Here is a 15,471-nt window from a genome sequence, read left to right on the forward strand (position 1 = left end):
TCATGACCAACCTCCTTATCAGTTTTTATGATTTGTTATTTAGGACATTTTGTTGTGTTGGCGTTCGCGCTGCCTATGTAGCAATGTTCTTTGTATATTGTCTTGGTGCGCTCGCCACAAGAACACAACGAAGCTTCCAAAATTTCGTTATGTCCGCGTGCAAGGACGACACAACAACATACTACATAAACTGCTTGCGGAACAGCATGACACAGTAAAATGTACTAAATTCAACCGCCATAGTTTTCAATGAAAACTATATTAATAACCTAAAGAACTCTAAGTGTTGCAACAGATACTTTAAAACTATACTGATAAATTCTTAATGTTTCAAAAACATTCAGTTTGAAGGGGTTTTGAATTGCCATTTTCACCAACTTTGCAAAACCCAAACATTTAAGTTAGCTTTTGAACCACATTTTTATTAACAGTTTTGGAAAATGTTGGAAATTTTATTGAACGTAATATATATGATACAGTAAAATTACATTTTTTGTCAATAAAGTCAAAATTATTCTAGATATCTTCAAAATTCAAAACATTCCTGCTTCCACTTTTGAGGACAGTAAAATGATGATGATGACTTGATCTTGATCTCAAAACAAATTCAAAATGGAAAAAAAAAACCTATAAAAGATTTCGTGAATCAAACAGTATTCTACAAAAGGATACACATATTTGAAGGGAATTTTAAATAAAAATATTACGTATTTGAATATGAATTATATTCTGTTAATTGTTTATCCGACACTGTAAAGGGAAACTAATATTTTCAAGAGCGTAGAGAGAAACCATTCTTATTGTGTCTTACATAAAAGGAAGTATTGATATGTATAACTTTCGCACATTTGTATATTTACCTTACACTAGAAATATGTTTTATACTTTGTCTTCATTGATTCTCAGAATGCATTCCTAAATAGAAAGTGCTTTAGTCAATAATGAGGATAAAATGTTACCATAGCATTGCGATTTATCCTTTAAGAAGGCGATATACACTTTCTTTTGTTACACTTCAAAGCTCTCAGTGAACCGGTCCTGGTGCCTGCTGCTGGTGCCTAGCCATCTCAAGATGCTCACAATACCGCATGATCGAACGGCATTATAAATCGTCTGCATATGACACTACAACAACAATTTCGCGCTGAATTTAATCATGCATTCTTCAAAATAAGTGAAATTAAACCCTAAGTGGGTTCATCAAAATTTCATTTTACAAAAATGAAATATATATCATTCAAAAGATATATTCATTGAGAGTAAGAAATCGCTTGCACCTGAGGTTTCATATCAATGGTTTGATACAACAAGTTGCTGTAAATAAACGCATATATGGTACTACTTTCACACATTTTATGTAGAAAATGGAAGTGGGTAAAAGACGAAATGACGGCTTTAAAGTTAAAATTTATTTTGAAAATAGCATTTGATGAATTAAATATTGAAGATGGATACACTTTTAGCATCTAAGGATCTTTATGTTTAGTATTTTGATATACAGAAAAAATCGTACATGTTCTTCTTGTTACTATATAGAAAATCTGACCGCTGGAGAATATTCTTCGGAATGGACTGCTAGTTATAGAGACACATTTTACTGATAACCAGACAAGGAAACATAAATCATAACCAATCTATACGGTCTCGGAAATGGTATTATAAGCTTTACATTCAATAATCATATATTGTCACGAGATTTAAAAAAGCAGAATATTGTGTATGAAAAGAATTTGCGTGAATATTATCTTTTTCATTTGTTTCTTTCACTGAAATACGTTCGAGGGACACTGGAGCTACACTTCAAGACAATATCTTAGATAACTTCGAGTAAACGATACGTTTTGTGATAATAATATCTGGACACAAACGTCACTGCATAACATTGCGGTTGACACAAATAATTGAAATATATCGAAGAATGTATCCTATGATAAGCCCCCAAGAGTGATGATGAAGACCCCCACTGCCAAGATCTAGGCTTTTAAAAGAAATTCTGTTTAAAAATATTTCAATTTCACTATAAAAAACATGTACAACGTAGCAACTACCATTTCAAAAGTTTCTTTTTTGTTTATTGAAACACATTTTTGTTAGTTCATTCCATTTCAAAACTTTTTTTACACTACTTTTTAATGGAGTTGCGTTTCTTATTTATAACTGCTTATACAGTGTTAATCTTAAATGTTTCCACAGTCTGACCAGTCATGCATGTTTGTTTTACTGATATTGTATTCATCACTTCGGGGCCGCAAACTCAGTACCAAGATTGAATACAATCTGAAAAGTAGATACCTCGGAATCACCGAGGACAAGGCAAACAGTGAAAATTGCAGACTCGGTTTGGTTGAGTCTGTTCATGAGCAGTAATGGAAAATGCAATACTGCTCACGCCCCTCGCACCGGCTTAAGCAGTATTCAATCTTCAAATCTAAATGCGTTGAAATCAATGATCCCGAAAGACCAGCAAATATAACAACACTGTTAGTTACACCTCGTTTAATCCTTTATTGATTTTGTGGTTTAAAGTCCACTGATAGTCCGCATATTTACAGCGCATATGTTTTTATCTCTTCGTGTATATGTTGAAAACCCTCCTATTTTTATCGTCGCATTTTTGGAATTGGAATTCACAAACAATCGTAGAAAATTGCTGCTAAAAGCGTTGGAAGGTCTTTGGTAGCCGCTGGAACTAAGTCTGCTATTATTTTGCTGTTTTGCTATGTTGCATTTTATCATGTTAATGGACTTACGTTGTCATGGTTGGTCGTGGGACTAGTCCTGTACAAACGTAAGTAGTCTCGGGTGCTCGTACATGGAATCTCTCAATGTGTTGCGGCCAGCCGTGCTGTCAGTCTTCTACACGTCACAGGCTAGCCAGATGTGATTGCTAGGCTGACATCCTTGCATCTTTTCCTGAATATAGCCGATAACCTTTGTTTTTCTCAAGAGTACAGTCTTTAGTAGCATGCCTGTGTGTCGGAGAATGTCAATTCTGAGCGCATCTATAACATCTATGTACATTTGGTCTTGTTTTACATGTAAGACCCTTTCAAAAACTATATAGTTTATCGCGAGTGTAACGGTGATTGGATCTTCAAATAATATACTAGTACATGTCACAATATTTAGTTCTGAAAAGAACAGAATGCTTTTTTGTTTGTCTAGCCAGTTCTGGCGAAAGATATCCTGTAATTGCATACGATTCCAATCGCGGTTGCCACGAAATATGCAATTTTCATCCTCAATTATGATTAATTTCTTTGATGCATACCGTCTTAAAGGATAATATGTTGATCAAGTTTTAAAAAAATGCATTGTTACCGGTTATATCGTTTAGCTAAATTACATGATATATATTTCAGTTCTTTGATTCAGTTAGTCTTGCATATCTAATCGAACAGAAACCCAGAAAATGTTGTGTAGCCGTTGCCATAGTATTCCCCAGGTTTTCCTGTCGTCTGTTTCACGTAAATGACGTCACATCTTCTTGTCTCTACGGCAATAGTCATAGATGACGTTGCCTTATCAATTCCACCATTACCTGAGGTAATTCTGCCGAGCATCTTCCCGTTGCATACGATCTCGGCCGAAACTTGTTTGTGAAACTGCGCTCTAGCAGTGACCGAGATTAGATATTTGCCGGACACTGGTACAGAAAACTCTCCATTACATGGGTTGAACCCACCTCCGACATTGTTAAGAACGTCGTCAAACATTATCGTCTCGTCTGCTTTAAATATTGTATTAGTTGACAGGCTCGCACAAAATGACGTACCACTCTCATCACCGTCATCGATTCCATATAATCCAATACCTGTAATAAAGTCATGTGAAAAATTGAATGACATAAATTATGTCATAGGTAACTAGAGCTGCTTTTGAGAAGAGCGCATGTCTCCCACAACTGCCTAATCATCTAAATACTAAGTCAGTCTTTTTATACTGTTTAGTCACAACAAATATACCTTTGAAGAGTAAAATGGCTGATTTTCAGTAATTCAAGGGCCATAATTCTGAAGTGCCTATGCCAATTTGGCTAGTTATCGAACCTGGGAGAAGTTATCGAACCTGGGAGAGGACTTATGGTCACACACATTTTGTTCAAGTTTGGTAAGATCGAATGAGAAATATTCGACTTAGAGTGCAGACAAGAGTAAAAGGCTGAATTTTAGTAATTCAAGGGCCATAATGCCGGAGTGCCTTTTTTGGCTAGTTATCGAACTTGGCCGAGGACTTATTATTAAACACATTTTGTTCAAGTTTGGTGAATATCGCATGAGAAATGTTTGATTTAGAGTGCGGACAAGATGAATGGTTTTTGGTGCATGTTTGAGAATGAATACTTCAGCATTTTTATGAGTCTAGGTGATTCATTAATTATTGTCAATGGCCATAATTCCGAAGTGTCTTGGCCGATTTGACTAGTTATCGAACCTGGCCGAGGTCTTGTGGCCAAACATATTTTGTTCAAGTTTAGTGAAGATCGGATCAGAAATGTTCGACTTAGAGTGCGGACAATCTTTGTGACAGACACACAGAGACACAGAATGGAGTAAATCAATATGTCTCCCACACCACTGTGTGGTGGGAGACATAATTACTCTGCTATTCTGCGAAGAATAGCTAAATTTCAGATAATGAGTAGGACAGAAGTCACGAATTTTATGGAAAAATATTATCCGCTTAATAACAGAGAAGAGCTCAAAGCGAAGGAAGTGCTATCTGAGAGACAGGCATATCCCGCGCCGCCGCTTTTATGACGAAAGGGGAGCACTAAAGTTGGGGTTCTATCTAAGTATATGAGTAATTACAAAGTTATTGTACAGACGGTCATGAAGCCGGTATATAGCACAGAAATTATATAAATTGATCTTTTCTTTAATAATCATGGGCCTGGTTCTTGCATTCTGCACTAAATTATAATATCATCTATCAATACGTAATGCTTTTATTTAAAATTCCCTTCAACAGCTGATAATTATTACACAACTTAAGAATAAGTACCGAAAGAGAGATAATTCAAAAATCATTCAAGACATAGTTACAATTCAAATGATGTGCACTTCTTCCATGGCGTTTTTTTAATTATATTTTTTTTTCTTTTCATTTCCATTAGTAGTTACACAGTTTCTGTGTACTGACAAGAAGATAATTTGAAAAGCATTCTGCGTCACTTATCATTATGACAAGTGTTTAGTAGTTTCAAAGTTGTTGTTTCAAATAATAACGTACAAAAAAGGAATATAACATGAAATACATTCGAGATAGCGGAATGGTTTTGTACAATGTACTTTCATTTTTATTCATCAGTATACAAAGTTTCATGTAATAGCCCTTGATAGTTTTGAAAAAATCGCAGGGACAATATGTGAAAGACAGGCGGACAACATTTCTATATATCAGCTGTTGATAAAAAGAAAGTGGTACTTAAAAATGAAAATGTCTGTCTGGCTGAAAGTTTTGTTGTTTTATATAAGACAGCAGAATCTTCTAAACTAAAATATAATATTGTCCTCATACTACTGTAGTCCAGCAGTTACTGTCTAAAATTGACTACTCTTACGGCAACAATAAAGGAGCTCATTCAACTTACGATTCATGACGAGTCTTGTTTTCTTCTCTATTTTAGAAATTCTAGTCGCGAGGGACGCCATCTCTTCCTCAGGACGCTTCAAAGCACTTTTCTCGTCCAGGCGCGTGCCGACAGATCCTTTAATTGCTTGGAATTCTGTTTTGTTCATTGTCTGAAACAACAAATTTTTTTCTAGACTTCTGCTATTCCTGAACAAAATTCTGTTCTTTAATCATTCACAAAAAAATAATAAAGTTGTTCATTCTTCATTATTAGACATCATTACTTCGGAAGTATTTGTTATGCCGTAAAAGACTTTCTTTGTTTGAAAGAAAAGATTACAATTTTATTTTATTTTCCAGCGTTTGTGAGAATTGAATTAGGCATTTCCGTTCATTGAAAGACATTAAAAACCATGTTAAGACATTCAAACGTGCAGAACTACCTTAAATGTTTACATTAAGTCTTCAAACTCATCAAATATAGTACTACAGAAATAACTTTATGACAGAGTAACTCTAGAATTTAGATAGAATATAACAATACATGTGAGATAATTAGCAAGGGTAACGGTGTTTTTGCCATTTGCAGCCTAGTTTATTGACACCGTCCCTGGTGCATTTTTTGCACCGGTAACCACAGGTTCCCTATTGAAACCAGTAATTTGTCCAACATGAACAGCGCAAGTGTCGATTATGACCTTGGTTACTTTGTAAAAGATCTTATTGAATATTTCAGAAGATTATAAGAAATTGAGTAAACTAAAGTGTTTCTTAAATCTATATTAATGCAAGGTCAGATCACACTTTTATAGTAAAATGAATGAAATGACAATGATGTCGTGCGCACGAGATAAGATGTCGTGTACACGAGATAAGATGTCGAGCGCACGAGATAAGACGTCATGCGCTCGAGATAAAATGTCGTGCGCTCGAGCTAAGATCTCGAGCGCCGATGTAAGATGTCGTGCGCTCGAGATAAGATGTCGTGCACATGAGATCAGATGTCGTGCGCTCCAGAAAAATATGTCGTGCGCACGAAATAATTTAATAAATATATGTCCTAAACATACCACCGTAGGTAGCCACTTGAAAACAATGTCAAAGGATTAATAAAGTAAAATGTTTATATCAAGCACTATTTAAATATTATCGCGGCTAATTGTTCATAATTATGTTTTTTTTATACTTATTTAAGAAATAATTTATAGCAAAACAGTGTTTTAACACCTATAATTTCACGAGGGCGCAGCCCGAGTGAACTATTTCGTACAACGTATAACCGCCCGAGTGTATAGATAAGTGTTAAAACACTGCTTTGCTATAAATTATTACGATTCTAATATATCTTTTATTGTAAAATTTAGAAAAAAATGTAATAGAACTGTTTATCTGCGCATGTATGGCGTCAGATGGTAGCTAGGTCGGCACGCTCCTTTGTTTAACACGCCAGGGCCGATGTAACATTAAATACTGACCCCGTTGAAAATAGACCCCATGGGTCTTTTTTCAACGTTGAGAATTGACACCGTCAACATTTCAACATTAAATTTTGATCAAAAGGTCCTTTTTCAACGTTGAGAATTGACCCCGCCAACATTTCAACATTAAATTTTGATCAATGGGGTAAATTTTCAACGGGGTCAATATTTAATGTTACATCGGAAATGGTGATACGTCTTGCGGAATAGTTCCATTAGGGCGCAGATGATGGCGCATTATTCTGCACAGCTGATAACCAACTCCGTGTGTATGTGAATTAATTAAAACAGTTGTGCTATTTTACATTTCGTTTTAAACATGTTTCTAAGTGAAACCAAAGAGCTATAAAATATTTTATAGTTCTTTAGTAAAACATTGATTGCGTTATTTCTCGATGCGTATATGGCGCTAAAAATCACGCCGACGATTATAACGTTGTGATGATTAAAGCATCGTTAGTCATGTTAGAATTGTTCACATGTTATTACAGAATTCTTGTATTTTGTATTCTAATATGCCTGTCTCCGTTAAAATACTCTTACGCTAGAATAACGTCAAGTTAACGTGCGGTGACGTCAAAGTTTTTGTATCGACCAAGAAAGAGCGCTTCTATATTTTATCTAATGTTTTAGATTAAGGGCATAGCAGAATCGAAATAATTTAAAGCACAACCGTGTTTTAACACTATTTATACACTCGGGTGGTAATACGTCGTACAAATAATTTCACTCGGGTTGCGCCCTCGTGAAATTATTACGCCCGACGTGTAACCACCCATCGTGCATAAATAGTGTTAAAGCACTCTTTTACTATAAATTATTTCTTAAATCTGTGCCGTATGTTCTGTTCTGTTCTATTCTGTTTAAAGTTAAAAATGCTGACATACAACGTTCTGTTAATATTACAGAGATTTATCAAAAACGTATAAAGCTAAGGAACTGATACATTCGTAATTAAATTATACTTTTGTGAAAAATGTTTTGAATATATTTAATTATTTTGAGAATATTGCACAAATTTTGATATAAGCTTACCTTTGTCGAAAATGTTTACTATCCAATTCTATTCAATATTATCCAAGATTGGCGCATAAGCCAGAACGCTTACTTCTATAATGGTATCGTGCGCGTTACAGTATTTTGAATAGCCAGTATCACTGCTAATGTATGTGACATAGCGCTGAGATATATTATACAACAATTATTAATGTATTACATTATGTTCCTTTGCTACTTGTGCAGAGAACACACCTTCTTACCATTTCTTTATATTACAAACAAGTTTATAGACCATTGATGGTAACAGTAGATTTTCTAAAATTGATGATATTATTACAAAATGTGTTCACATTTGAAAGGGAAAAATTGCTTTAAGTTAACTGTAGGGTACAAGAATGAGCGTGATCCTGTTTCTTTTGGTCATAGTGCCCCCTAAGGAATGCCTTGAAAATTCAAAATGAGCGTAACTTTTGAAAATGATGAACTTTACATTTTCTAAACTGTCTTTTCAATTTGTAAACAGTTCGACAGCGTGTTGTTACTATGGCAACCAGGATGATGAAAGAATCCGAGCGTAGTTTAGACCATTTGTTCCATTGTTACAGTTTGTCCTTTTATATACACGAAAGTCGGTAAATGTACTTACTAAATAAAAAAAATAGTTGAAACTGGAGAATTTCTACTCAAATCCGCCATTTTTGATAAATTAAATTTCTGTGTGGATGTATTTTGGACATTTGGTAAGAAAGTGAGAGACAATGTGTGGTATTTGGCGAAGAAAACATAAGTTTAAGTATGAGCAGCAGTACCTGATCCAAGTATATGTAATACGAAAGTCATCAATTGATCCAACGTTTCCCATTTTAAAGGTTTTCCTCAAAATAATGTTAGAATGGGACTAGCTGTCTGTGACAATACTGTGAAAATTGTCAATTTTATTTAGAACAAAGAGGAATGAGATTTAGGTCATTCAGACCCATAACTGAACAGAAAAGTAATCTAAAAACATCTACGTCTGCTGTAGAAATGTGAACAGATGGAAACCAAAAGAAAGTTTATTTGATGATGACGTTTATTTCACAGTAGTGTTGGAACGATCTAATAAATACAAGTGCATATGACATTAAATACAAAAATTTAAAAGGTTTTATTATAAGCTGTCAGTGCAAGGTACCGACAGAATTACTTACATCAGTAAATTCAACAGAAAAGTTAAATAAAGAATATATATGTAAACAATAAATTTCTAATTTCCACATTACCTTTTCGCTTTCAGACATAAATTTTAGCGCCATATGCGATATGAGTATGCAGATTTCGGTACAATGCTACATGTGTACGCCCTAGGGTGGAAGAAAACACGATGTTATTGAGAAAGGCTTACATTTGATTTGGTTAAAGTATTATATTCAATTCCGATAGCTTATTTCGTTTAAACGAAATCATTCGTTTACTTGAACGAAACGTTGATTCATTTTAACGAAGTCTTATTTCGTGATTACGAATCATTATTTCGTTACAATGAATTCTCATTTCATAAAAATGAAATTTCACCAATCAAATCGGAACCTTAAAGGTCCAATACTAAGGAAAGTGAACATTTCAATTTCTTTTAAAAAGCACAGAAACTATTTCATTTTATTGGAAAATGAAAGTTGGTATGTAGAAATTCGAAATAAATCGCAGTATATGTACAATTATTTTTCTATGAAGTATGAAGAAAGTTAAAAAGACATGGGGGGTCATTCTGTCGATTCATTGAAATTTCAACATAATACACATACATTTCTTTGAGTTCCAAAGACCTTCTGTAAATTTTGACCTGCCAATCTTCATTATTTAGTGTCTTGCAGAAGTCTATGCACTGGCTATGAAAAAAATTGCCTACTCACTTTCCCTTAGTAATGGACCTTTAAATGGGGTCGGGTTAAACATACGATGTAATCTTGAAAAAAACACGTCTTTTTTTCTCTCCAAACATGTAATGCTTGGACATAGTATACTTAATAATTTGCTAATGATACCAAATAATTTTGAAGGTGAGGAATATTTAGATACTCAACGAAGGGAAAAATACAGTGATCACACTGTCCGTCTGTACTTTAACCTACCTCTACATAAATGAAATGAGATGGTGTATCGCGCGCACACTTCAATACCCCTATTATCATAGCTTTGTTTCTACACTATTGTCTTAAAATACCGCTTAGGGACATCTCTTGTTTAACAAAGTGACAACTTGCCGAATGTCAAATATATTGCGGGGATTGTAACTCAAACCTTGCCAAATTGCCACTGTCTGTAACCTTGACCTTGAACTCGTGACATATGTTCTCATCATAGTTTGTATTTGTCTAAGTTGCATTGGAAGCCCTTTAATCACATTTGTATTTAAAATGCATATCTGAGTCAAGAAGTATACCGAAGTGTCCTTGGCATTGGAGGCACGGACCCGATTTCCTGCACGCAAGATATCTCATCATGCTTGACATTTGTAGAATACCTTAAATCATGTTAACGTTATACCCAGACATAATATGCTTCAAACGAAAGAACTAACGAATTATTGAAAGTATGGTCGGAGAAAAAAATGTTTTAACTTGAACCCTGACCCCAATACAGCATCATATCCTTCCCGAGAGATCAGGTTGCAGCAAATCTGGCGGAGGACTACTAACTAAAGCTTGATGTAAGATGCTAAGCCTTAAAAAGATGTTAATTTAACCAAAAAATGCCCCTTAGCCCGACCAAACCAATCAAGAGGGCAACGTTTCGAGCAATTTCAGAGGTACAGTGGCTTTGACGGGATTTATCTTCCTTTAAGTCAAAAAGAGAGTTTCGATTCAAATTTTAGTACTACTCAAGTTGCAACTATTTAGATCAATGGCATCTACACTTGTCATAGAGCAATTTGTCAGTCTAACGTTAATGTCTGTTTTGCAACGGCATATTCAGCTGGAGCGAACAACCTTGGAAGTCATGTATAATATGAACGTAATGATCAAGGTTCACTTTGAACAAAAAACAAGAGCTGTCTCCATAGGATGACACATGCCCCCGATGGCACTTTGAATGAATAGTTATGGCCGATGTTAGAGTTTAGGACCTTTGACCTACGGAGCTGGGTTTTGCACACAACATGTCGTCTTACTGTGTCACACATTCATGCATAGTTATTTTAAAATCCATGCATGAATGACAAAGATATGGAACGGACATGCCCATCAATGCACTATCATGAAAAATGACCTTTAACGTCTAAGTGTGACCTTGACCTTTGAGCTACGGACCTGGGTCTTGCGCACGACACGTCGTCTTACTGTGGTACACATTCATGCCAAGTTATTTGAAAATCCATCCATCGATGACAAAGATATGGACCGGACACGCCCATCAATGCACTATCTTTTAACGTCTAAGTGTGACCTTGACCTTTGAGCTATGAACCTGGGTCTTGCGCAGGACACGTCGTCTTACTATGGTACACATTCATGCCAAGTTATTTGAAAATCCATCCATCGATGACAAAGATATGGGCCGGACACGCCCATCAATGCACTATCCTTTAACGTCTAAGTGTGACCTTCACCTTTGAGCTACGGACCTGGGTCTTGCGCGCGACACGTCGTCTTACTGTGGTACACATTCATGCCAAGTTATTTGAAAATATATCCATCGATGACAAAGATATGGACCGGACACGCCCATCAATGCACTATCTTTTAACGTCTGTGACCTTGACCTTTGAGCTATGGACCTGGGTCTTGCGCGCGACACGTCGTCTTACTGTGGTACACATTCATGCCAAGTTATTTGAAAATCCATCCATCGATGACAAAGATATGGACCGGACACGAAAATTGCGGACAGACCGACAGACTGACAGACTGACAGACGGTTCAAAAACTATATGCCTCCCTTCGGGGGCATAAAAACAATATACAACATTTAAACACCACTTAAGCATACATAATAAATGAATCTAAACATCTTCAGCAACCTGTAAGACAAAAATAGTTGCATTTCGTGTACGATGCTATTTACATTGTGGCAGTTGAAATGTATTTGTTATGTATCAGAAGGTGGCAGCCTAAGATTAGTCACAATTTTTCTTGATGCTCTCTTAATTATCAGAATTCTTTGTCCAAATGTATAATTATCGATAAAACCGTGAAATTTTGTCTTTTTTGTGTTTAGGATATTTCATCATTGCAGCAAAATTCCAGTGAAAGACGTGTATCCTTCGCCAAAGAAACTCCCAGTCCAAGGCTTAGTCTCTCTGACGTAAACGTCATCACCAGCATGTAATGACGCCACGACCGTCACTGACGCCGAGGCTCTCTCAATCTCGCTGTCTCCCGCGGCCAGTTGACCAATCACGTGAGGCTCCGAAACTATTTCAGCGCAAACCTGTTTCTGGTACTGCGCGCGCACTGTAAGGGAGAACAAATATCGTCCCGTGAACGGCACTTTAAATATACCGGTGTCAGGATTATATGCTTTGCCAATGTTAGTAATTACTTCGTCAAAGATGATCTTCTCCAGAGACCGGACGGTAACATGTTCCTTCAAGCGTGCGGTGAAAGCCACACCTCGCCCCGTCGGTCCATTCTGTAAGTTAATACCAGCTTCTGGAAAAGTAGAAACAGATTTTGGTCAGTTAATTATTGCCAAAATGGTTTTTGAATACCTTCAACACACAACAACCTATGTTAAATAGGATACCTATTTCGGTGAAGGTCTTGAAGTATGACAGACTACGAGTGTAATGATGAGTGATGAAAACATTCCACTTTTTACAGAATACAAAAACACTAAATTCTTCCCATATTTATTTCTCTGTCTATTTTTTTTTTCGGAAACCAAAACACCGATTATTTACACTTTAAGAAAACTTGCTAGTGCCATACTAGTTTGTTGTCGCCTAGTACGAGACGCACGACGTCAAAATCTATAAATCGGTTATTTTAGTTGATACATAACGCGCTCAGTGAAGTCTCTATTGTATTTACGTTAAACTTTTATTGAGCGTCTACTTTGAAAGATTTCCACATATTTTACAAACTGCAGAATTTTTTTTATCCTCACTGACTTTTATTTCTGATTACAGTAAACAGAGACAGCTATGAGCAGAGAACAGCTGTAAACAGACAGCTGTGAATAAAGACCAGCTGTGAACAGAGGCCTCTTGTGAACAAAGACCAGCTGTGAACATGGACCAACTTTGAACAGAGACCAGCTGTGAACAGATAACAATTGTGAACAGAGACAGCTGTGAACAGACAGCTGTGAACAAAGACCAGCTGTGAACAGACGCCTCTTGTGAAAAAGACCAGCTGTGAAGAGACGCCTCTTGTGAACAAAGAGAGCTGTGAACATAGACCAACTTTGAACAGATACCAGCTGTGAACAGATAGCAATTATGAACAGAGACCAGTTGTGAACAGATACCAGTTGTGAACAGACAGCTGTAAACAGAGACAAGCAGTGAACAGAGATAAGCCATGAACAGAGATAGCTGAGAGCTTTTAATACTGATTAAATTTCCTGTTACACCAGCAGTGAATTTTTGCGTTTACATGACCGCCTAAGGAGCACTTTTTCGTCCGTCTTACGAGTAGTTTTTATAAACAAGCTTGACTGTAGACCTATTAACAAAGTCATTTCTTTATAAATCTAGAGGCGTCCTCTTAAAAACTGAAGTTTTTTTTAATAAGTTATATAAAAGTTTAGTGTTGCCTTACCTTTTACAATTTTCTCGACCTTCTCTTCTAGTGCTCGAACTTTAAATGTCATTATCTGCATATCGTTTTGTATCCGACGATAGTCACCCTTTTCGCCGGCATCCGCTGAGGACATCCGACGAAGACTATTTGTCGATGACGATTTTTCTGGTGTGTCCCCACTAGATGTCATTGAGGCTCGTCTTTCCGCCGTGGTCGTCGGTTGGGTAGCACAACCCAGTTTGTTAGAAGCTCCATTCATTGTGTTTGTAGTTTTTAAAAGTTTATCCAATATTGAAGAAAAAAGTTTCCTTCCCGCCAGTGCTGCTACCTACATAGTATCCTGTCAGAATCTTTTATAAGGTACGAAAATATTGATTGTAAAGAAGTACTCTGCTTCTAATTTTCCGCACAGTGTGTTTTCAGTGAACTACGTTCAAATATTTGAACAGCAAGATTATCTCAGAATAATTATGTTTATGACTGTTTTCAAGAGAAGGTAAAAATAAAAACTCCTTTTATATATAAGTCTTCCACTTCTGATCTGGTGCTAGCAGTTTATGTTTGATCGTGAAAATATTACGTACAGTAAATGAAAGTATTCTGAAGTATCTTATTTAAAGCTTACGTACATAGTTTTTTATTAAACGGATGAGATGATGGGTTGTACTTAATGAGCTAAGCTAAATACTCTCACTTTATAGGTACATCAAAATTAGATTAACTAAATTCTCAAAAATTAGCATCTTCATCAAAAGCAGCTCACAATTGATCATTGGAAAGTTATAAAACTCAAAGGAAACGAACTTTTAAAACTCGCAGAAAGTAAACAGTGAAACGAATACCTCCCATGAGGACTTTATAAAGTGTATGCGTTACAAGTTAAATGTAACTACACCCAAATTCATATTTGAAAATACGAACATATTCGTAATTGATGAAAACATAAAATTAATATTTTTAAGTATATTAGCAGTTACAACAGTTTACACTTTCTTCTTGTATGGTGGCATGCGCTTAAGTTGAAGTTAAAATCCGTTTGCACATTTTGTTTAAAATAAAATTCAGCATAATTATTCCCCCTTACTAATGATCATTACAGTCTGCACTCAATTGAAAACATGGATCTTTCTATTGTTAAACCTAAAACGAACTACCTGAAACAAACATTTAGCTACAAAGCTGCACACATATGGAATTCACTTCCTTCTTACATTTAACTTCATAATAATAATATAACTACTTTCAAGCATAATTTAAAGAATTTTCTCTTGTTAAAATAGATTTTAGCAATTAATTACTTGTAATTACAAGAATTTTGTTGAATTGATGTTACTGTATTCGTTTCCAATAATAATAATATTCATACTATCTTATTATTCAAATCTGGAACTATTTATTATCTTATGGGACAGACTTTCTTTTTTGTATGTATCTTAATTGTCATGTATAATCTTTGTGACGCATGGTAATTCTTTTAAAACATAGTTATTGTTACATTACGTTTATTTAAGACTTCATTATTTTGAGACGTGTTTGTCGAGAAAATTTAAGTAATTCTTATATGTGTATTTTTGAATAAATGTTAAATTATAAATTGACTGTATGATTGTGTGTATGTGTGAATGTATATCAATTGAAGGCCATACTGGAAATAAGTTGTAAAATATCTGTATTTGTACACTTAGTATGTCACC

At 35.4% G+C, this 15,471-nt stretch overlaps 2 protein-coding genes across 2 annotated transcripts; both read right to left on the bottom strand.

The window, feature by feature from the left end:
- Positions 1-3,389: 3,389 nt before the first annotated feature.
- LOC123525694 (complement C1q-like protein 2) lies at positions 3,390-5,741 on the bottom strand. The gene is made up of 2 exons (XM_045304837.2): positions 5,594-5,741; positions 3,390-3,814 (listed from the first exon to the last, which is right to left on the bottom strand). The coding sequence occupies exons 1-2, from the start codon at positions 5,739-5,741 to the stop codon at positions 3,390-3,392; spliced, it is 573 nt and encodes a 190-aa protein (XP_045160772.2).
- A 4,237-nt stretch (positions 5,742-9,978) lies between these two features.
- On the bottom strand, positions 9,979-14,300 carry LOC123523438 (complement C1q-like protein 2). The gene is made up of 2 exons (XM_045301117.2): positions 13,796-14,300; positions 9,979-12,682 (listed from the first exon to the last, which is right to left on the bottom strand). The coding sequence occupies exons 1-2, from the start codon at positions 14,034-14,036 to the stop codon at positions 12,258-12,260; spliced, it is 666 nt and encodes a 221-aa protein (XP_045157052.2). The 5' UTR covers positions 14,037-14,300; the 3' UTR covers positions 9,979-12,257.
- Between the last annotated feature and the right edge of the window lie 1,171 nt (positions 14,301-15,471).

The sequence above is a fragment of the Mercenaria mercenaria genome, chromosome 3 (assembly GCF_021730395.1).
Source record: "Mercenaria mercenaria strain notata chromosome 3, MADL_Memer_1, whole genome shotgun sequence".
Classification (NCBI taxonomy): Eukaryota; Metazoa; Mollusca; class Bivalvia; order Venerida; family Veneridae; genus Mercenaria; species Mercenaria mercenaria.